This window comes from Mytilus edulis, chromosome 12 (assembly GCF_963676685.1).
Source record: "Mytilus edulis chromosome 12, xbMytEdul2.2, whole genome shotgun sequence".
Classification (NCBI taxonomy): Eukaryota; Metazoa; Mollusca; class Bivalvia; order Mytilida; family Mytilidae; genus Mytilus; species Mytilus edulis.
Window position 1 is genome coordinate 16,250,565 of NC_092355.1, and position 24,943 is coordinate 16,275,507.

Genomic DNA, 24,943 nt, shown 5'->3' on the forward strand with positions numbered 1-24,943 from the left:
AATATACATTTTGTTCCTCTTGTAATCAGCTTTCGAATGATGTATAAGGTTTATCTATTATTAGGGCTAAAGGGTCGCCGCAGTCCATTCCATTATTCAAAATATCTATTTCATTATTCAAAATTGGCTATTTCTTAATTTTCACGCGTACTTTGGCATTTAGGTCTTCTAATATTCGTTGCGGAACATATTGACTATAAAAATTTTGTTCCTCTTGTAATCAGCTTTCGAATGAGGTATAAGGTTTATCTATAATTAGGGGCTAAAGGGTCACCGCAGTCCATTCCATTATTCAAAATATCCATTTCATTATTCAAAATTGGCTAATTCTTAATTTTCACGCGTATTTTGGCATTTAGGTCTTCTAATATTAATTGCGGAACATATTGGCTATATACATTTTGTTCCTCTTTTAATCAGCTTTCGAATGAGGTATAAGAATTATCTATAATTAGGGGCTAAAGGGTCGCCGCAGTCCATTCCATTATTCAAAATATCCATTTCATTATTCAAAATTGGCTATTTCTTTATTTTCACGCGTATTTTGGCATTTAGGTCTTCTAATATTAATTGCGGAACATATTGGCTATATACATTTTGTTCCTCTTTTAATCAGCTTTCGAATGAGGTATAAGAATTATCTATAATTAGGGGCTAAAGGGTCGCCGCAGTCCATTCCATTATTCAAAATATCCATTTCATTATTCAAAATTGGCTATTTCTTAATTTTCACGCTTATTTTGGCATTTAGGTTATAATATTCGTTGCGGAACATATTGACTATATACATTTTGTTCCTCTTGTAATCAGCTTTTGAATGAGGTATAAGGTTTATCTATAATTAGGGGCTAAAGGGTCGCAGCAGTCCATTCCATTATTCAAAATATCCATTTCATTATTCAAAATTGGCTATTTCTTAATTTTCACGCGTATTTTGGCATTTAAGTCTTCTAATATTCGTTGCGGAACATATTGACAATATACATTTTGTTCCTCTTGTAAACAGCTTTCGAATGAGGTATAAGGTTTATCTATTATTAGGGGCTAAAGGGTCGCCGCAGTCCATTCCATTATTCAAAATATCTATTTCATTATTCAAAATTGGCTATTTCTTAATTTTTGACGCGTATTTTGGCATTTAGGTCTTCTAATATTCGTTGCGGAACATATTGACAATATACATTTTGTTCCTCTTGGAATCAGCTTTCGAATGAGGTATAAGTTTTATCTATAAGTAGGGGCTAAAGGGTCGCAGCAGTCCATTCCATTATTCAAAATTTCCATTTCATTATTCAAAATTGGCTATTTCTTAATTTTCACTCGTATTTTGGCATTTGGGTCTAATATTCGTTCGGAACATATTGACTATAAAAATTTTGTTCCTCTTGTAATCAGCTTTCGAATGAGGTATAAGGTTTATCTATAATTAGGGGCTAAAGTGTCGCTGCAGTCCATTTCATTATTCAAAATAACCATTTCATTATTCAAAATTGGCTATTTCTTTATTTTCACGCGTAATTTGATCATTTAGGTCCTCTAATATTCGTTGCGGAACATATTGACTATATACATTTTGTTCCTCTTGTAATCAGCTTTCGGAATGAGGTATAAGGTTTATCTATAATTAGGGGCTAAAGGGTCGCAGCAGTCCATTCCATTATTCAAAATATCCATTTCATTATTCAAAATTGGCTATTTCTTAATTTTGACGCGTATTTTGGCATTTAGGTCTTCTAATTTTCGTTGCGAAACATATTGACAATATACATTTTGTTCCTCTTTAAATCAGCTTTCGATTGAGGTATAAGGTTTATCTATTATTAGGGGCTAAAGGGTCGCCACAGTCCATTCCATTATTCAAAATATCTATTTCATTATTCAAAATTGGCTATTTCTTAAATTTTCACGCGTATGTTGGCATTTAGGTCTTCTAATATTCGTTGCGGAATATATTCACAATATACATTTTGTTCCTCTTGTAATCAGCTTTCGAATGAGGTATAAGGTTTATCTATAATAAGGGGCTAAAGGGTCGCAGCAGTCCATTGCATTATTCAAAATTTCCATTTCATTATTCAAAATTGGTTATTTCTTAATTTTCACGCGTATTTTGGCATTTAGGTCTTCTAATATTCGTTGCGTAACATATTGACTATAACAATTTTGTTCCTCTTGTAATCAGCTTTCGAATGAGGTATAAGGTTTATCTATAATTAGGGACTAAAGGGTCGCAGCAGTCCATTCCATTATTCAAAATATCCATTTCATTATTCAAAATTGGCTATTTCCCAATGTTCACGCGTAATTCGATATTTAAGTGCTTCGTTTCTTCTGTAATATCCGTTGCGGAACATATTGACTGTATATCTTTTGTTCCTCTCTTAATAAGCTTTCGATCGAGGTAAAATATATATCTGAAATTAGGGGCTGAAAGGTCCTGCCAGTCTATTCCATTATTCAAAATATCCATTTCATTATTCAAAATTGGCTATTTCTCAATGTTCAGGCGTATTTCGATATTTAAGTCCTTCGTTACTCCTCTAATATGCGTTGCGGAACATATTGACTATATACCTTTTGTTCTTCTCTTAATAAGCTTTCGATCGATGTATAATATATATCTGTAATTAGAGGCTGAAGGGTCCTGCCAGTCCATGCCATTATTCAAAATATCCATTTCATTATTCAAAATTGGCTAACATGTTTAACCCCGCCACATTATTTATGTATGTGTCTGTCCCAAGTCAGGGGCCTGTAATTTAGTGGTTGTAGTTTGTTTATGTTGTTTATGTGTTACATATTTGTTTTTCGTTCATTTTTTTACATAAATAATGCCGTTAGGTTTCTTGTTTGAATTGTTTTACATTGTCTTATTGGGTCCCTTTAAAGCTGACTATGCGGTATGGGCTTTGCTCATTGTTGAAGGCCGTACGGTGACCTATAGTTGTTAATGTCTGTGTCATTTTGGTCTTTTGTGGATAGTTGTTTCATTGGCAATCATACCACATCTTCTTTTTGATATTTCCTCATTTTTACGCATGTTGTGGCATTTAGGTCCTCCGTAAACCCTCTTATGGTCATTGCGAATCAAAATATAGCTTTAGTGTCAACAGTCAATTTTTTTTATATTTATTTCACTATTCACCGCTTCAATTTGAATAATGAAACATAAACTATTTCATTATTCATTATTCATTTTTTAATATTGAATAGTGAATAGTGAACTATTTCATTATTCATTATTGAATAATGAATAATGAACTATGAATAATAGACGTACTTCAGCGCGGTGTTTTATTTGGAGATGTGCATTCCAAAGGAACACTGTCTTTAGATGGATATTCTCCTTGTTTTCATAAAAAGAAAATAACACCACGTTAATATTGTCCAGGGCCTAATACTTTTAAACTATATTGTTGGTTGAAAGCTACTTCTAGATCGCTTACAATTAATTAAGCTAGATCTGATATTATTGATGAGCTATATTATTATTGTATTATTCTCTGCTATCAGCATTTTGTCACATTGTGTCATACATTATGTATTTCCATAGCATGTCCTGTATGCTTTTAAAAATAAAATATTGATTCAATATGTTTGTTCCAGAAATGTTTGATGTTGTTGCGACTCCCATGTACTTAGTAAAGTCAACTGTTTCATTCATTGTACTGCCGTGCAACAAGTAGTTGGTAGGTTCGACTTTTTTGAGCAACACGACGGGTGTCACGTGTGGAGCAGGATCTGCTTACTCTTCCAAAGCACATGAGATCCCCCCAGTTTTTTAGTCTTTAGTTTTCTATATTGTTTCCTGTGTACTTTTATTTATCTGTTGTTTTTTGTCCTTTTTTTTAGCCTTGGCGTTATCAGTTTAATTTCGATCTATGAGTTTGAATGTCCCTCTGGTATAATGGCGTTATCAGTTTAATTTCGATCTATGAGTTTGAATGTCCCTCTGGTATAATGGCGTTATCAGATTAATTTCGATCTATGAGTTTGAATGTCCCTCTGGTATAATGGCGTTATCAGTTTAATTTCGATCTATGAGTTTGAATGTCCCTCTGGTATAATGGCGTTATCAGTTTAATTTCGATCTATGAGTTTGAATGTCCCTCTGGTATAATGGCGTTATCAGTTTAATTTCGATCTATGAGTTTGAATGTCCCTCTGGTATAATGGCGTTATCAGTTTAATTTCGATCTATGAGTTTGAATGTCTCTCTGGTATAATGGCGTTATCAGTTTAATTTCGATCTATGAGTTTGAATGTCCCTCTGGTATAATGGCGTTATCAGTTTAATTTCGATCTATGAGTTTGAATGTCCCTCTGGTATAATGGCGTTATCAGTTTAATTTCGATCTATGAGTTTGAATGTCCCTCTGGTATAATGGCGTTATCAGTTTAATTTCGATCTATGAGTTTGAATGTCCCTCTGGTATAATGGCGTTATCAGTTTAATTTCGATCTATGAGTTTGAATGTCCCTCTGGTATAATGGCGTTATCAGTTTAATTTCGATCTATGAGTTTGAATGTCCCTCTGGTATATTACGCCCCTCTTTTTAAATATTTTTGTCTTACAAAGTTTGAAATGATGGACGTTAGACTAGCAAGACGCGTTAATTTTGGAAATGTATTTTCGTAAGAATGAAAACGAAACATGTCGATAAAAATTTTAAGATTAAAAGACTCTGCAGTAAAATGTTCAATGCACTACACCCTTCAGAAGTTAATATATTTTTTTCGCTGACTATCATAATATTTATAAATTCAAATCAAATCACATCACCGCATATCTCCCGGCTCCATGATTGGCAATATAAAAAAGAAGATGTGGTATGATTACCAATGAGACAACTGTCCACAAGAGACTAAAATGACACAGACATTAACAACTATAGGTCACCGTACGGCCTTCAACAATTAGCAAAGCCCGTACCGCATAGTCAGCTATAAAAGGCCCCGATAAGACAATGTAAAACAATTCAAACGAGAAACTAACGGCCTTATTAGATGCAGATGTAATGAATTTTGACTGTGATCTTTTGCACAGGACCACTAGAAAAAGTCATGACTTACAATTGCCAAATTTACCGAATACAAGCAAAGGGAAAATTTGAGCTTTGACTTAAAACTTTAAGGGCGCACATTTGTGTAAAAACTTACAAATTACGATCCTGAAATAATTGTCGGTAGGAAAAATTGTATCATATTTTCAAGAAAAAAGATTGATTGATTGATTGTTGGTTGCTTAACGTCCAGTGGCAAATATTTCATGCATATTCAGGACGAGAAAAAGATCACAATAAATACTATAGGTAGGTCTTGAAATAAAAGAGGCCATCTGGGATGATGGTCGGGGAAATTTGGACTGCCACTGTAAAATGAGGGTATATTTGATAGGGACAGAAATTTTGCCTTGCAACAGGCCACCTACGGGCCCCTCAAAGAGTTGTTGCAAGGGTTCTTAACGTACAAAGAGCGTGGCACTCTCCTTACATGAGGCATCGGATTTAACGTCCCCAGTCTGACCGGACATGACTGCGAACTTGATACATCCCGCACAGCTAAACGGAGGCCCCACTTCGGCAAGCGTTTTACTGCCGGTCGGAAGAAGACCAAGTGACCATATTTCTATTCCCCAGTCACCCTTGAAAGAAAGGAAGGACAGAACATAAAACTGGTATATAAAAACTCCATATAAACAATGTTTTATTCAAATCAAGAGGGGCTGTTGAATCACGATTCACAAGAGGTTAATGCAAAAACTTAATATTGTCCCATGAAATGTAAATAGGACTAAATGATAAAAGCACAGATTTTTTTAACAGCATGTTAGATTGACGAATCTATTGATATATAAATTATGTTTTTTTTAGTCAATTGTTAACCAAGATAAAAGCCAGAATACTATAATAAGTTAGACAAAACTTTGATTTTGATAAATATACGGATGTTTATTTTTGTTTTCCATAACTATTTGTTTTCTATATATATATTTATGATAAATAAAATATTGATCACTAGGGAACGCCTTTGTATCGCAATGATATAAAAATATCATTAGAATTTGGAAATTGATCAAATTGTTAAGGATTACTACAGTCTTAGGTCAATAGTGTGTCACCCCTAAACCCCACTAGCTTATATTCCATATAATGACAACATTTTAATAAAAATGTTGTCAAAACTAATATGAGGTCCCATTTTGATGAAATTGTAATGTAAAACTTGTAAATGTAAATAGGTTTTGTGCTAATTAATTATGAAATATGTGTTTGACATATCCATGAAAAGAACTTGAACTGCAGCATTTTTGTATTTAATAATTGAAATTATTCGTATTGATCAGACACGAAATTGTGATCTTCACCATGCTCACTGAGTAGACTGTTTTATTAAAAAAATGTGTTTTAGGCAGCAACCATATCAAGTTAACTTCAAAGGGGGTAGGTTTTTTTCTGTCGTCATAATTTTTTCCCGTGCGAAACCTCAAGTTTTCACATGCAAAATCTGGACCTATTATTTAATATACACTAAGAATAATATAATAGTCCCAGTCAAAATAAAGCCCTATAAAGTCACTGAAATCAGAAAATCTTAAGAATGTGTCTATTTCAAAGGAAAACTTTGTTATGAAGAAATAAAAGATGATATTAGTTGTTTAAACTTGTGACATGTCACGGTAAAACTGCGTGTTGTCGTACATGCGAGATTCCTTATCCTAAAATTGAGAATGGAAATGTGGAATGTGTCAAAGAGACAAATCAAGTTATCAACTTGAACAAAACTTATGATATTTTAAAAATTAATAATTTAATTTTGAATGTAACGCGTCTTCTGATTGGCTGACGTTATTTTGTTATGAGCCCATAGACATTTAGTCATGTGACCGTGACGTCATCAACGTTTTTTCATGGTTTTCTACGGTTAAAATGGAATGTAGAATTAAATTATAAGAAATGACTGTAATATTTTTTCTGTCTATTCGAAATAACATAAAAAATTCGGTGCACCCTGTTAAATAACCCGCTACTCGCGTTATTCAGATCTATTCAGTGTGCATCAAATTTTTTATGTTATTCATGTCTTCATACTGACAGAAAAAATATTACATTCATTCCTTAAATAACCAAACATAACAAATTTAATCTATTTGAATTATGTTCGGTTGAAACAAAGAAATATAAAAAGTTATGGCAAGAGACTTTTTGCTGAAAGAGGACGCAGACATATTCGAGTTAACAGTGGTATCTTGGACCATGGTGGTCCGTGTAATTAGGAGGAAGATACACTGGGGACTGGAGAATATGTACTTTAAAGGGAGATAATTTACTGTGATCATGTGACAGACCACAGGAAATGGAAAAATACAAATAGATGAACACCCACATTTAATCATTAATACATCAAAATAATATTATAATGGAACCAGAGGTAAACAAAAAATATGAGGAAACATTAGTATCAATATGTAAACACTGACATTGCACCGATCATATTTTAAGGTTCATAAATCAACTGTTAACATCATGAACATGGTCAGATTTTGTTGACATTGTAAAATTATATCCACAAAAACTTTATTACAAATGATCACAATACACATCCATAGGTTTAAACTTACATCCTAGTTAAAAGGAATAATCATGAACTTGATGAATTTAACCTTTAAACTGGGAAATATTTATAACTTTCATTTTCAAATACAACTAATCATCATCTTCTATACTATTAAACGAGAAGACCTCATTTTTGGTGTCGCTTCTCTTCTTTCCACAATAAATTAATCAACACGACTCTGTGTCCTATATGTACAGTGCATAGTCGCATTTGTCATCCATTCATATGATTATTCAGATTGAGTTATTTTGGGAGAAAAACGAGAAAAAAGGCATCCGGATATTGTCCCGTCATTGGACGAAATTTTAAGTCAGATTATACTTCTGGTTTGCGTTTTTCTGTATACTTTGAACAAACAAATAGTACGAATAAAGTGTATTTTAATTCTGTTCAGAGTTTATTAAATGGAGAGGGTCTGTATATTATGTCAATTGACCACCATGGATCGATTACTAAACTAAGAATTGAAAGTAAATACACTTTATTTATATAGTAATATACAGATAAGCGCTAAAATTATTCATGTAACCTTTTGATACCTTTTCTGAAATTCTCCATTCATTAAATATTTTACAAAATTCATTGATTACAAAAAAAAAAAAGATGTGGTATGATTGCCATGTTGAGACAACTCTCCACAAGAGACCAAAATGACACAGAAATTAACGACTATAGGTCACCGTACGGCCTACAACAACGAGCAAAACCCATACCGCATACTCAGCTTTAAAAGGCCCCGAAATGACGATGTAAAAAAATTCAAACGAGAAAAATAGCGGCCTTATTTATTTACAGCTAGCGGCCTTATTTATGTACAAAAAAGGAACAAAAAACAAATATGTAACACACAAACAAACGACAACCACTGAACTACAGGCTCCTTACTTAAATGTTCATAACATACTAAATGTATGTTCATATTGAAATTGAGAGAAAACCAAAAATTGGGAATTTTTAAAATGAAGGAGGAGGTATAAAACTTCTAACAACACTTTACATACTTTTAACTCCGCTCTGAATGCCCGCGATTTCGCAGGTGTGTTCTAGTGATCATGTTAATTGTCTAACTCTTTATGTATCATGATCATGTATATCACTGAATTCATTTTTTTCTACCAAATGTTACAATCATAATCATCAAACAAAACATTCTAAAATAAACAATACAGAAAAAAATCTGGAAGTATTTTAATACATATTTTTTGACATTTAACAGACATGTCATGTATGTATGGTAGGTCTTTTCACCACCGAACACCCCAAAAGTTTATTGTTTTGTCTTGTCAACGTATATTTGTTCCTAATAATATTTGTTCCTGATGGAAACAATATTATAATAATATTTGTTCTGCGGAAATTGTGTCATGGAAAACTTTTTCCATCTGTATTATATTTGTTCCACTGATAATAGGAACTTATCTTATATATTGATGAGTATAACAAATGTTCCTATTATGCTGAAGTTTAGTTTACACCTGATTGATTATTATATAAATTAAAACAGGTTTTAAATGCTGATTATAATCTTAATCAAAACAGGTTTTAAATGCTAATTATAGGATTACATGTAAAAAGAAAAGTGTTAATGAGTTGGATATATATATTCGGCTGTACACCACCTTTTTTATACTGAAACACAGAGGCTGATGAGTATGAGAAAACATTTATGTTCTTTTAAAAATGCATATGTCCAGTAATTGTGGATAATTCACAACTAATTGTTTAATATCTTCAAGATCAGGAACAATTATTTTCCATATTCACGATACCTGTTCAGATAATAATTGTAAATACCAATTTACCAATCCGGCATTATTAATGGATAGAATATAATAATATTTTTGAGTCGGAAAAGATATTATATAATATATATTGCAATGCATAATATTTTTTCCAATCGGAATAATGACTACATAAGATTTTTTTTCATTTTAATGAGTGATATGTCAGAATGATAAAAGTCAAAATGATCAAAGTCAAACTGTTATACAAGTCATAAGATGAATTTTCTACCATAATTTTTATTCCAAAGATAATTTATTTAAGGAATGACTATAATATTTTTTCTGTCTATGAAGAAATAACATAAAAAATTTGGTGCACACTGAATAACGCGCATAGCGGGTTATTTAACAGTGTGCACCACATTTTTTATGTTATTTCGAATAGACAGAAAAAATATTACAGTCATTTCTTATAATTTAATTCTAAATTCCATTTTAAACTGTAGAAAACCATGAAAAAACGTTGATGACGTTACGGTCACATGACTAAAGTATGTCTATGGGCTCATAACAAAATAACGTCAGCCAATCAGAAGATGCGTTACATCTTAAATTAAATCATTATGTTATAAAACATCCTATTGGAATTTATTTTACATGATAAAAATTCTGAGGCATTGGTCCTTTTATTATGCTTATGGAATAAATATCACATAACAATAATTCCAATTGGAACTTTTGTTACATAATAAATTATCTTTGGAATAAATATTATGATGGAACTAATATTCTGTGACAGTTTTAATTGTTATCAATTTGACTTAAATATAATATTCAAGTTATTATTAATTCAACAAATCAAACAAAAAAGAGTTCAAATATCTACAGAGAACAGAAAGGAAGAGTCTATAACACCCACTTTTTGAATTCCGCAGACCCCCATGGATACCTCAAATATATTTTTTTCCATTTTTTTTCTTCTATCATGTCTGTCTGTTCTATAAAATAGTTGTACCAATAATAAGAAAAGAGACAAATATCAAAATCTAACCGATGAATAGAGATCTAGAGATCGAGGATACTTGAACTGATTACTAATTAATGAATATATTATTTTAATAACACACACAATGTAATCCCGAAAGTGATGTATCCTGTATTCTGTAGGTGTCGCTATCTTTCGTATGCAATGTTACATAATGATGAAGTTCAGCAAGAACCTTGTATCTATACATCACTAGCTTCATGCAGTTGTGTGAAATCAAGTCTAAAAAAAAACTTATTTTTAAACCGATTGTATACCCCAAACAATATTTTTGATAGTCCCCAACCTGCATGACCTGAGAAACTATTCCTCAAATTACCGTTAAAAGGCTTGTATAGTCCACGGTTTTATCCTCCAAAATTGGATCTTCCAGACAGGATGTGGACTATAGATCTAGAGTACAATACAAATGTAAGCAAGAAGTTCAATTTCGCGGGTGAGGTGGTTTGTTTATGTTCACAATCTTTGTTATATATTGATATTGTAGAGGGCGCTCTTATCATTTTTCAAACTAATAATTATAACTGAAAATTCTTGGACATGTGTTGACCATACATGCCATATAATACCAGATAGACAATGATAGATCATAAGATGTACAGTTCTTTGGGAAAAGTTTCTTCAAATAATATGAATGCTCATTTGTACTTAAAAAGTGGTTTTTTAATGTCCTAACATTGAGGGGGGATCCCTATGTGTTGTTCCCAACCTGATAAAAGTCCTTCTTTGTGTATAATTTTAAATTGGAAAAGTCAACAACTATTTAGTATCCTTACACATGAAAATAATTCCTGGTCTTACAGCCACATGTTCATATTTTCTGCTGATATAATAACTAGAATCATGCAAATAAACTTTAAAAAAAGGGATGTAAGCTCATCTTACAAATCATGCAAGAATGACACTTTTTCGCGCAAAATAGTCGTCGCAAAGAATTTTAAACTTTGAAATTGTTGTCGCGCGCTAAAACCCCCATGGGCATTTTCAAAAGTTGGCAGGTATGTAACTCATCCATATTAATAAGTTATTTCTATTCAATATCAAATTAATACTGATAAATTTAAAAACTAAACCCTTCATTACAAATTTCTTGTTTCTTTTCAATGCATTGGTTGAAAAAAAAACTGGTATCTGCTTGATTGAAACGATACAAACATAGTATTAGTAAAAAAGACAACTGTATAAAACCAGCTTACAATTTGTTATCTACAAAACATAATGGGTTAAACATTAATGTGATAGATAAATTAAACACTGTTTTACATAAGGATGGAACTGTTTTATTTTCAAAGTCGTGTTATAGTGATATCTATTATGTAGGGATATTGACTCTCACCGTTTTTTTTCTTCTTTTACACATGCTTTTCAAACTTCCTGTTTAAATACATGTATACACAAGTAGCTACATGTACATGATGTAAATTGTTTTTTAAGTGATTTAAATTTATTTTAACAATTATGAAGCGTTCTAGAATCATTCTGTTTGATGATGGAAAACAGGTTTTTAGGGAAAGACGGCTCCAGGAGCGCCTCAATTGATGAGTAATTATCCACTAGAATAAAAGTTAATGTATCTGAACACTTAAAATGTGACATTTAGTATATGATAAGTAGTCTTCCATTTAAACCAAATTTTATGTACCAACATAATCATTGTAATGGTGAAAAATGTAAGAAATTAAAAATGTTTCACCTTGTAGTTTAAACCTATTTATTCATGAAATTTACAAATAAATCAAAATGTAGGATCTGGAAACAAGCTTCACACAGCTTATATTGGTGTTTATAAGTACATGTATCCCTGTGATGAGAGTTGTAACTGGAACTTTATCAATGGAAATTTAAAACTGAATAGATTTTTCAGTCCTCACTTTCTTGACAAAAAAGATTAAAAATCTTAAAGTTCTGTCACAAAAAATGGAGATTGACCATAGCCTGCTGTTCAGAGGTACACAATTGAAATGTTGTTAAATGATAGAATTCAGTTGATTTTAGATAATTAACTTTCAACTTTAATCAAATGATTTGATTGAGAAGGTGCATATCTCTTCCATTGGTCCAAATTGACTCCATGATGAATTCTTAACTAAGGAAAAGAAATCACATCAAACAACAATTGATTGCACTTTTGTCAACCTTTCTACATGTTCTAGCTGTTCTTTTATTCATTCTTTGTATGTAGACTATCAAAAGATACCCCCCCCCCCCCAAAAAAAAAAAGAAAGTAGAAACAGTTGCCGTCTTTCCCCTCATAGCTCTTCAGCTCTTTGATTCCAAGAAAATACCGCAAACAACTACACATGATTTGAAATTACTGGAGTTTCATTAGACCTTTTCTAACAGTTACAAAAAGTTTTTTTACCTGAAATTTCGTGGGGAGAAGGGGTGCGGACTATGTACCAGTGCGTACTATACAAGCCTTAATCATGTTAATACGGCAGTGTTTTTTTCTAGTGTCAAAACATTTTTTGTTTCAAATTCACAGTAATTCAAATGGAATGGCAGTTTTTTTATAGGCAAAATGCAGCAAAATCTAAAAGAAATATTTTTCAGTAGTTCTGAGCAGATAAACAAATACAATAGAATATATTGAAAATGTTAAATGTACATGATGTTCAAGGCTATGAAAGCTTCTTGAAAATTAATTTCTGAGGTCCAATTGCTTTTCTAAAACTGAAAAAAAATACATATTTGAGACTAACTGTTCATTTTGCAAGTTGCCAACAGTTCAACTTGTTGGTAACTGAATCTTCTTTTGTTTACTGAACTCAAACATTATGAGACCATTTAATTAAAACAATTCATAAACACCTAAAATTGTGAGCAATAAGCCGAAATATTTGTTTTCTATATTAGCATGATTATATTTGTAGATGAATGGTCCAGTAGCTGGGGAAAACCCTAGTAATGGTACAAGGCTTTGGGAAAAATCGTGGACCATGGATGAGATGAGGAAGAATGCCAACAACTGGTCCCTGGCTGGTGATGCTGGGGTAGGATAACAATATTTATCTATGTCAGATGTCAGTTAATTAATAGAAGCTCTGTTTTCCTTGTGAATTTTATGAAGTTTTATGTGTTTACAAAGCATGGTCAAGAATTGGAAATAAGATTCATGTAATATTTATCCATTAACTTTAAATTCTCCAAGCCTTCAAGGGTTCAGATACAGTAGTATGAACAGAACAATGAAAAAAAACAATATAAAAACCACTTTTAAAAGCCGTCATTTAAAGGCATTTTCACTATGTTTTGTCTTTAATATGTAATTAAATTCAGAAATTCAGAAATTATTGCAATGTTTTTATTAATGTATGCGAAAAATGCAACAGTATCAAAAAGTAAAAAAATTGCATGTACTTTATTTTAGAACTTATTTTCCTTCATAAAATATTTGCAATCACATTTAATAACTTGATTTTGCATATGTCCCCATTCAAATGAATTTATCGTAAAAAAAAAAGTGTGGTTCCAACCCCCAGAACCCTCCCCCCGTATCCACCACTGAACCATTTCAAAGTAATAAAGAGATATTTTTATATAAACTTCTCATGATATCTTTTTATAGTTACTTCATCATTTACAAGATTTTTCTCAACAAATGATTTCGAGAGTACATGAGATTGGAAAAGAGGTTGACGGCCTTCTTCATGAAACAAAGGTAAAATTAACAATATATTCATGATAGTGTTGAGGTAAAATACTAGACAATTCTGTATATTGAGTAAAAGTTGATGAAGTGTAGTTAAATTATCTCAGCATACAATTTGATAATGGAAATTTGCATTAACTTTGAGAAGAGGTTTGATGCTCCATATATAACTCATTAAGATTTTAGCCAGTTTTGAAAAAAAGAACAGTAATAAAAGGATCATTCTTTTGATGTTCTGATATTACCAATATCAGTATTTTTTTCTAAATTATACTCTTGTTTTGAGAGGAATAAGATAGTTATCAATGCTGGCACATATAACATGTATAATATGAAGAGAAATTGCCTGCATGGTTATAAATTGATAATTTGGAAAAATTATCTTTAAACAGCTTATAATCATATGTACACTTTATAGAATAAAAAAGTAGCCCTGGAAGGAAGAGAAATTTAATCCTACATGCGCTAAACACTAACGATATGTGAAATTTTAGACAGATAGAATTATTTCAATTGTATTTTCAGATGACAGGTGTAAGAGTACACAATGTTTTTAATGATTTTATAATGTTGGCCAATACACAGTTTGTGGAAAATGTAAGTGTGAGATTATTGAAAAATATTTTTTGTGTATTTTTTATATTAATTTAGTTCAAAGATGTTTTACAATATTTGCAAAGCAAGTTTTTTGATATTTGTGCACAGTTTTAAAATATGATAAAAAATATTTTCTAGGGTATAAATTCATTTTGAAAATAAACTTAAAATTGAACAAACCATTAAAGAAGCTAAAGATATGAATATAATTTCCCAAGACGATAAAAAAGAATACTCTAGTCTCTAGCCTATGCTAAAAAAAAACATAAAAAAAATACTTAAAACATGAATGTAATGTGAAAATTCAGAAAAATTAGTACATTGGGGAATCAAAGAAAACATCAACATGAAATTAAATAGTACACTGCAAAAGTAATTAATGTGAATATTTCAAATCTATCCTTCAAAATAAGAGATGCTATATTCCACTAAAATAGATGTGAATGCTCTGACTGTTGAAAAAAGTGTTGAATTAAATTGAAATGAAAATAATTATCTCAGACTTATTATTTCATTTATATTTTAGAGAGTTTATGATGAAGATGTTAGCAGTGAAGACACAGCAAAAGAATCAAACAAGGAAGAAACACAGGTAAATATCAACAAAACGTTACATTCTCTTTTGTGTTTCTTCAGGTAAATAGATCTTTTCTTTAAAACTCCAAACTTCCTGCACCTGATCGCTGCAATGGAGCATTTTATGCTGAGGCAGCATTATCTATTACCAATCAATCAATTAATCTTGCACTTGAGGTGAACATGCTTCCATGTCACTACGAAGGTAATGCAGACTTTTCTGAGGTTTCTTGTTTATTTGTACATATAGACAACACAGTTAATAAACGGAGATGAATATCTTGGTTGAAATACAATGAAACAGCAAACAAAAAAGTTGAACATTTTTCATACTGTTAATAGGGAAGTTTTTGTGCAGGGTTATTTTTAACTGATTTTGCAAACATAGACAGTGCGAACATTTACCTATTTGAATGGTTTGTTCCAATCAGAATGATTGATGTGAAGGGATAATTTTACATTAGTTGCGTGAAATTAACACCCACTTGAAATGTTTGTGTTCCATTGAAATTAAGAAAAGGGGAGACAATCCACAAAAAACCTACATTGTAAATATTTTTATCCGTCTGTTTATTTGTAGGAAAAGACAAGAGAGCAGAGAGAAGCAGAACTAATACCAAAAGTATCAGAAGCCTTACAGTTGGGAATAAAAGTAACAGAAGAAGCATTTGAGGCATTAGATTCAAATGTTGTTAATTCTGACTCTGAAGACGATGACGACACAAACTATAGGGTGGATCCTATATTAGAGGCTAAGGTTTGTTAGAGAAAAACTAGAGGGGTACCAAAAGGACTATGTTGGAGGGTAAAATGAAAAGCAAAATCAAGGACAAGACAATTTATTACAAAAAACATATATCATGCATGTATATTGTGGATTCATGTATTTTTGTGGGGATCAATTTTTTGTGGATTGAGGAAATCTTTTGCCTCTGCATACAAAACCTTAAGAAAATGTTTAATTCTGTGAAAATTTGAATTCATGGATCACTTTTTCTCAGGATATCAAAGAAAATTGTTATCCAATGAAAAATAATGAATACTGGTTATCCACAGTATACAACAGACAAGGATTTTGATTGGCCAATCCAAACACATAAACCAGAAGTAATATAATTTATTGTTTTTCACATTTTTCACCTAATCAGTGTAGGAAAAAAAAAAAAAAATCTTGGTTATCAATCAAAGATGGAATCCATACTATTTAGTTAACATGTTTTTTTTTCTCCATTTTAGGATCCCTACATAAGCAGACCATTACCTTACCTAATTGGTACCCCTAACTTTATGTCCAATGAAGATGTTGGACTGGAAGAAGAATCAGGTAAAAAACTTTTTATTTTTTAAATTTATTTGTTTATCTGCTTTCAGAATTATCATAGTTAACCCTTTCGCCGACGAGTCCCGGTTTACCGGGATTCACGCTTCAGACAGCTGACGATGAGTCCCGTTTTACCGGGATCGGAATACCTCTTTTATGTTTCCCGCTCAAACAGTGCAAACGTGGGTTATCTTTCTTTGATGGATAACCCGGATGAAAGTGTAAACATGGCGGTTCCGTTTGTTGAAAACCGTGTCAAAATCAGAGGAAATTTACGGAATTTACGAGAATTTGAAATGAGGGAACATTTTTTTTGAAAGAATATGGAAGAATTGAAGCCAAACTAGTATACTTTTTTGACATAAAATGTCGTTTTATGTACAAAACAGTTGGAATGGACATCGATCAGTGTGAGGAATTTGTACAGCCTCATAAAATTTTTCAAAATTTTGCCGTTTTGGATTAAAAAATTACGATTTGGGGTGAAAGAGTCGAATTTTGAGAATTTCACCTTGATAATGACGAAAATTTGAAAATTTTGATATTTTATGAAGAAAAAATTGTCAAAATCATGAACAAAACTGTGAACATGGTCTTAGTGAATAAAATAAATACACAAATAACTATAAACAAGTTTTTATTGACATTTATTATGAATATCTCCAACTTGAGTAATAGTAGCCAGGGACGCCATCGTCTCAGAGTAGCTTCTGTCTGGGCAGCAATCGGTGAAAGGGTTAAGATTTAATGTCAATATTTTAATAGACTCATGCATTTTAATTTAATTACAGAGTCTAATTAAGTTTAATTTTTAAACTTCCTGCAAAATAAAAGGTCCAATATCAAATTCAGCCCCTCTATTCCATTAATGAAAATTGACTATGATTTCTATTTTTAGAAGAGGAAGAAGTTGGCCATGGTGAACTAAGTGAGAGTGAGGCTGAAAAAGATTCATCAGAGGTACAACAGTTGTTCTGTTTTATCACTGTTACAGTTTATTGACTGTTTTATAGGTTTATTGCAGATATATTGAAAAAAGTGAAAATATTACAATATATACATAAGTACAACCTTTCAAATACAATTGCTGCTCTTAGATAAGGGGGGGGGACAGGGCAGGACGTCACGATCAGGTGTTTTTAATCTTGGGATTGCAGGATTGACCCTTTTGGGATCCAGGATTTCTTTATTCAAACTTCAGGATGTGAGGATTTAATTTTTTTTTAAATTCATGACCTCGGATTTCATGTTTTCAAGCCCAGGATTTTGGGATCAGGACCCCTCTGACCCCCCTCTTGAATAGTCACTTGTCAACACCAGTCATTAGAGAATACTTCATTTTATTTTAAGGTGAAACCAAACACCTTAACTAAAACTAATTTGGCTCGTTTAATTTATTTAAAATTTGGATAAAATATTTACTTTGACCATTTGACATAAGATATAAACATTTAAAAAAAACTTGAACCATACACTGTCTGAAAAAAATTCATTCAATATATAGCAGTTTGGAAAACACTAATTTTTATCATTGAGAAGCTTAATATTACCTTAACTAAATTGTGAAGCTGATTGTACAGAGTTATCTCCCTGTAGTGTTATGTACCAAAAAACTCTTCTTTTTTTTCATAAAGATAGGGGAACAAAAAATTTTATGTTCATCAAAATAACAGTTCCCTTTATATTTTTATGCAAGCTTTTTCAAGGACAATAGATTTAAGTGTCCATGGACATTCAATTTTCCTCAATCCATTATCATTGATATTTAAGGAAATACATAAATCCACAGGTTTGTGTATTGATGATTATATATTCAGAACTCATAATTTGATTTATTTTACAGTACTCTTCATCAGAAGATGACTCAGAAACTGAGAAACCTGTCTCTAAACCAAGAACAGGAACTGATATGACAGATTCTTCTGAGGTAAAGTTATCTAAATCAGATTATAGTAGCCATCATGTAAAGTTGGGACTATGTTTGAAAATTTTTCAACCAACAACCACATTCATTCAAAATAACGTTTTTCAATTAGCGGAAACAGATATCATTCCAAAAATCAACTACTGTCCTACCTTTTATTGTGTTTGCACTGTATTATCCTGACCTTCACATAATTCAAAATTATTTTATATGGTGGAATCTGACATTGTTATTACTGGAAGTCTTACTGTAGACTTCCACGTGCTGTCTATTTTCTCGGGTCTCTCAGAGCTTTTCATCATCTTTATTGTTTAAATGCAAAAAGCATGGGAAATCTTAACACATCAATGACAATGATAATACCAGAGAGTAACCAATGTTATGTAAATAAGGGATCCTCATAGAAACCAAGATGGCGGTTTTACAATGTAAATAATCTTGAAAAATGTGAAGGTCGGGATTATACAGTGCAAACACAATACTGGTAGATTTTAGTTTTTTGCAGAAACCAGTAACTTTTTTAAACCTTCATGTAAAATTTTGAAGCTTGGAAATACACTTTTTTAAGATTGAGAAACAGCAAAATGATTCTTTTTTTGGCAATCAATGTACACTTTTACACTATCCATAGCAGTCACAGATAATGCATAGGGTACCATGGAACCCTTTACAATTTATATTTAAATGTTTAATTTTTTTCTTATACTGAAAATTCAGAAATTAGAGCTGGCATTTATGATTGTGATTTTGTGATTTTACACTAAAATGTGAATCCAAATTTTGCAATATTGGAGAAAACCTGTTTAATTCATATAAAAAATTTCAAAATGCAAGTTTAAATTATTGTGATTATAATCCTATCACATTTTATTACAATATTAAAACATTGCAATAATTTCTGAATTTACAGTATGTATATTTTTTGGCTTCATACATACTTCTCCTTGAGCAAATGTCTTTCAACATATAACAAATATTTTGTACTTCAGTTTTTGCATATAGTTCATGTTCAGAATGTTTTTGAAATGTGAAGGCAAATGGATAAAGAAAGGACTGAAATAAAACATAAAAATAAAAAAATGTTTTTTGTTGTAACCGTAAAAAATTATCATAAATGAAATTGATTCCCCAACATTATGTTTTGTTTTTGTTAACAGTCTGAATCAAGTGAAGGAGATTTGTTTGAGGCAAAGAAGGAGAAAAATAGTGACGAAAGCGATGAAACAGAAGAATCTGATATTGAAGAGGAAAAAGTGGAAAATGAAGAATCTAAAGATACAAAGGTTTAATACTATTTACATTGAAAACATCTGTATAGTAGATATATGAAATATGAAAATAGCGTTTCCTGCCAAATTAAAAAAAAATATAACATACATAAATAAATGTTGGCTATGTACTTCTTCTTTTGCAAATGTATTTTGATGTATAACAACTATTATTTTATTTTATATTGTTTAGACACTAACCAAAAGAACTCCATAAGGATGAAAGTTTAGGTTAAGATAATGTAAATTTAGAAATATTGCAGTATTTCTATATTGGTATTGCAAATGTTGCAATGGAATATGTACTTGCATTTTGAATTCTGATAGTATTTGTGAGAAGCATTTTCTTAAATCCTATTAATAGAAAAACAAAGGATACGGGGTATTCATCAATGACACGAAATCAGTGAATACACAACAATAAAACATACAAAAAGCACAGGAGCAATGATATTATCACTGTTCTTCATCTCAAAGTCACAGTGAGACCTTAACAAGGAGCAAAAAAACTCGCACTCACCACAAATTAATTTCCTATCTTTGACTCGTGTTGAATAATCCAAATAACTAAGCAAGCAAACATTTCTGAATATACAGCAGTCTGCACCAAAATTTTTTTCAACTACTAGTCTGAAGACAATTATTCTGACATTTTCTTATTGGTCCAAACAAAGTTTTGCAAAAACTTACTAGTTCGAATAAAATTTTACTAGTCTGGGGCATCTGACTAGTGGCTAACCGTGCAGACTGATACAGTAGACAAAATTATACTTTTTCTTTTATTCAACAACAAATATTGCTCATGCTATTAACAAATTTCTTCAAAACTATACCTAGTTCTTGTATGTATGTGTAGAATTATAAAAAACATTTCCTTAATTGAACTTTGCTTGATTACTTATCACAGGTTGGTGGGTTTGCTAATGAGCTGGCTTCCAAGTTAGGAATAGCACCTCAAGTGGTTGCTGAGGAACAGAAAGGTTAGAAGACAAGTTTATCATTATATGAACCATTTTAGAAAATTACCAGAATTGACTCTACTGGTATAACATCAAGATGATGTGGTATGATTCACAAGTGACAACTATATCCACTAGAGACTAAATAATGTAGATAAAGAATTATAGTCTTCACAATGCTGAGGAAAATCCATACTGTATATGTATAGTAAAATATGAATGATTTTTTTTTATATAAAATACAAGAAAATAAACAGCCTGCAGCTAGCGCTGATATGAACAAAACAATGAACAGAAAATTTCTTGGCTTGATAAAAGGAACATACAGAATACCAACAGGTTAAACACATTACAACTATATCCTTGTGTTGAGATGCTAGTAATGATTATGATATAGTCAAAAAAAAAGAAATAAACCTCTAATATTTTACATAAATTACTGTTTGTTATTGACAAAGAACTCAAGCTAAGTATATCTATTTTCATTGCAGAAAAGCAGCGAACAGAATCTGAGTCAAGTCATAAAAAGAAAAAACACAAGAAGGAAAAAGAGAAAGAGAAATCCAAACCCAAAAAGCATACAGATGGTTTGTATATTGATACTTATATAGTATATTGTCTTGACATAATAAATTCACATAGGTAAGACTTTGACATGCTGTGTCTGGCAATGACCTATGCCTTGCAAAATTTAATACAGTGATTTTTGGGAGGATAAATTTGAGGGAAACTAGTATTTGCATGTCAATGGTATATGGAAGGCAGTTATATTACCTTTAGCAGACATTTTTATATCTTAGGTTAGGGACGACATAAAAAACTTAAATCAAATAGTTTGAGGTTGGGGGTCAAAACTGCTGCAAGTTTTGTTTAATTGACATCGATTTTATGTATATCCTTATTAGTCAATCAATTTTTCCCAAATTAAGTTAAGAGAGGGGAAGGGGGGGGGGTCAGTGAAAAAACTATATGAATTAAGTTTTTTATCCTACATTGAACTTTTGATGTCGTCCCTTAAGACATACAGAAACAGATAAACCTGGAAAAGTCTTCCATGTTGAATACAGTATATGTCTTTTTATAGATGATGATATGGTTTATGTCTATTTATAGATGATGATATGGTTTTATGTCTATTAATAGATGATGATATGTTTTAATGTCTATTTATAGATGATGATATGTTTAATGTCTATTTATAGATGATGATATGTTTTAATATCTATTTATAGATGATGATATGGTTTTATGTCTATTAATAGATGATGATATATTTTTATACGCCCGTCGTCTTTTAGACGGGACGTATTATGGTATACCGTTGTCCGTCCGTCCGTCGTCCACACTTCGGACAATAACTCAAAAACACTTTCACCAATTTCCATGAAACTTAAGTGAATTGTTTATATCTATTGACGTAAGCTCCCTTTCGTTTTTTTTTAATTTCAGATTTTAAGTTTTGGATTTATGGGGCTTTATTCATAAAAAAGGGGGGATTTTCAACACTTCGGACAATAACTCAAAAAGGCTTTCACCAATGTCCATGAAACTTTGGTGAATTGTTTATATCTATTGATGTAAGCTCCCTTTCAATTTTTATAAATTTCAGATTTTAAGTTTTGGATTTATGGGGCTTTATTCATAAAAAAAAGGGGGATTTTCAACACTTCGGACAATAACTCAAAAAGGCTTTCACCAATGTCCATGAAACTTTGGTGAATTGTTTATATCTATTGATGTAAGCTCCCTTTCAATTTTTATAAATATCAGATTTTAAGTTTTGGATTTATGGGGCTTTATTCATAAAAAAAAGGGGGATTTTCAACACTTCGGACAATAACTCAAAAAGGCTTTCACCAATGTCCATGAAACTTTGGTGAATTGTTTATATCTATTGATGTAAGCTCCCTTTCAATTTTTATAAATTTCAGATTTTAAGTTTTGGATTTATGGGGCTTTATTCATAAAAAAAAGGGGGATTTTCAACACTTCGGACAATAACTCAAAAAGGCTTTCACCAATGTCCATGAAACTTTGGTGAATTGTTTATATCTATTGATGTACGCTCCCTTTCAATTTTTATAAATTTCAGATTTTAAGTTTTGGATTTATGGGGCTTTATTCATAAAAAAAAGGGGGATTTTCAACACTTCGGACAATAACTCAAAAAGGCTTTCACCAATGTCCATGAAACTTTGGTGAATTGTTTATATCTATTGATGTAAGCTCCCTTTCAATTTTTATAAATTTCAGATTTTACATTTCCGTGTTATGAATTTTTATGCTTAAAAAAGGGGGGATTTTCCAATTTTGGGACAATAACTAACACTTTCACAAAATTTTATGCAACTTTGATAACTTGTTTATATCTATTGACATAAATTTTAGATTTTACGTTTTCTTAAGTAATGAATTTTTATACTTAAAAAAGGGGGATTTTATGAAACTTTGGTGAATATATTAATGCAACATCCCTTTTGATTTGTATATATATTTCTAGTTGATCAATCTAGTTGATCATATAAATTCATTTAAAGCATAAAAGACAAGTTAAAAGAGCAACAGGCATATCATGCGCTAAAGCGCAGCCCTTTATTTTGTCTATTTATAGATGATGATATGTTTAAATGTCTATTTATAGATGATGATATGTTTTAATGTCTATTTATAGATGATGATATGTTTCCGACCTCAATACAAGAAGATGAAGATGACAATCTCTTTGCACCAAAAGGAGGCTTGTTTTCTACTGGTAAAGGATTGTTTGATGATGATGAAGATGATGTAAGAAGTTTTCACTTATGGATTTTTTTTATCATTCACACACTTTACAGATTTTTCGATGACATAATTTAATTTTAATTTTTTAGTTTTTAACTAAATTGAAGATTATTATATTTATGACTATTGATCAAAAGTCTTCACAAAATATTATACATAAGATTTGGAAAGAAGTTGATTTGAAGTTGAACAAATTTTTGTTTAAAAAAAATAATTGTCTACAATTAGCTTCAAAATAATTGAAAAAATTATCATATTTCTTGATTCTATGGAATATTTTTCACAAGAATGCAAAACTATTCAACCAAACTTAGGGGTCTTTGGTGACCAAGGGGTCTAAGTAGTTCTACTAATGTATTCAACAATAAGGTTGTGAGTTTCAAACCCTGACCGTGTGGGTCAATCTTAATTGACTTGAATTGTCAGTTTCCTATCGAAGGTCGGTAGTTTTCCCCGGGCACTCTGGTTTCCTTCACCAATAAAAACTGGTGTCCACCAAATAGCCCAAAGGTGGCACTTAAAAGTGGAGTTAAAACACCAACAACAATAACCAACAAAACTTAAGATATTTCTGATTGTATTGGTATTCATAATTTTATTTTAAAGGAAAAGATACGCTAAGGCCCGTTTTTGACCCCCTTATTTTTCTCATTTTCTTAATTTTGGTTTGAAAAGCTACTTATCACGTTAAAATACTCCGTTAGTTTTTAAGTTTGTTTGGATGAAGTTCAAAATCATTAATTTAAAAAAATGGTTGAGGTTAGGGGGTAAAAAGGCATCAAAAAGGTCAAAAGAAGGAAAAATAACGATTTTTGGACATTGTTTCTTAAAATTTGATAGTGTGCGCCTACGTGCCCCGGAAAAAATTATGACGAATTTGACAGCAAAATCAGTTTTCAAGACAATGGAATAAAAAAAATGATGTAAAATCACCTGCAAAATGAATAATAATTACAATATTTGAATAATCACAGAAAGTTAACCCCCTCACCTCACCCAGTTGCAAAACTTAGTGGTTTTTAAGTTCATCTAAACAAACTTCAAACATCATGGAATAAATTACCATAATGAGGAGCTTTCCAAAACAGAATTTGAAAAATGAGAAAATAGGGGGGCCAAAAACAGGCCTTATTGTACCTTGTCCTTTAAACTTTTCCTGTGCAATTGGCAGATTTATATTGGAGATTTCAATGAATCACTGATAGCACTATAAAAATAATGTATATTTTTATCCCATTTCAACAGGAGGGAGGCTTGTTTGATGATGAAGTTAAGAAAGAAGAGAAACCAAAGAAGAGAGGTATTTATAGCTACCCTATATATATTATTAATTTGTTTAAAAGATGATTTTTATCTTTAATTTTAAAATATGCAGTCTAAAACATAACCAGTATTTTCTTCAACATTGTGGATCCATTTATTTTTGTAGGTACCAATATTCATGGATTGAGAAAAACTTGCATTTTGCAGATAACTAA

The 24,943-nt window shown here is 31.2% G+C and overlaps 1 protein-coding gene across 3 annotated transcripts in view; it reads left to right on the forward strand.

The window, feature by feature from the left end:
- Positions 1-7,309: 7,309 nt before the first annotated feature.
- Positions 7,310-24,943, forward strand: part of LOC139497306 (WASH complex subunit 2-like) — a 52,123-nt gene continuing 34,489 nt past the window's right edge. For all 3 annotated transcript variants that reach the window (XM_071285494.1, XM_071285497.1, XM_071285495.1), the window contains exons 1-14: positions 7,310-7,432; positions 13,261-13,380; positions 13,956-14,048; positions 14,565-14,636; positions 15,163-15,228; positions 15,793-15,969; positions 16,449-16,536; positions 17,432-17,493; positions 18,377-18,460; positions 19,615-19,740; positions 20,633-20,705; positions 21,176-21,271; positions 23,356-23,468; positions 24,711-24,765. In XM_071285494.1, the coding sequence (XP_071141595.1) occupies positions 7,421-7,432; positions 13,261-13,380; positions 13,956-14,048; positions 14,565-14,636; positions 15,163-15,228; positions 15,793-15,969; positions 16,449-16,536; positions 17,432-17,493; positions 18,377-18,460; positions 19,615-19,740; positions 20,633-20,705; positions 21,176-21,271; positions 23,356-23,468; positions 24,711-24,765 (1,237 nt within the window). In that variant the 5' untranslated portion in view covers positions 7,310-7,420. The remainder of the gene's footprint in view (positions 7,433-13,260; positions 13,381-13,955; positions 14,049-14,564; positions 14,637-15,162; positions 15,229-15,792; positions 15,970-16,448; positions 16,537-17,431; positions 17,494-18,376; positions 18,461-19,614; positions 19,741-20,632; positions 20,706-21,175; positions 21,272-23,355; positions 23,469-24,710; positions 24,766-24,943) is intronic.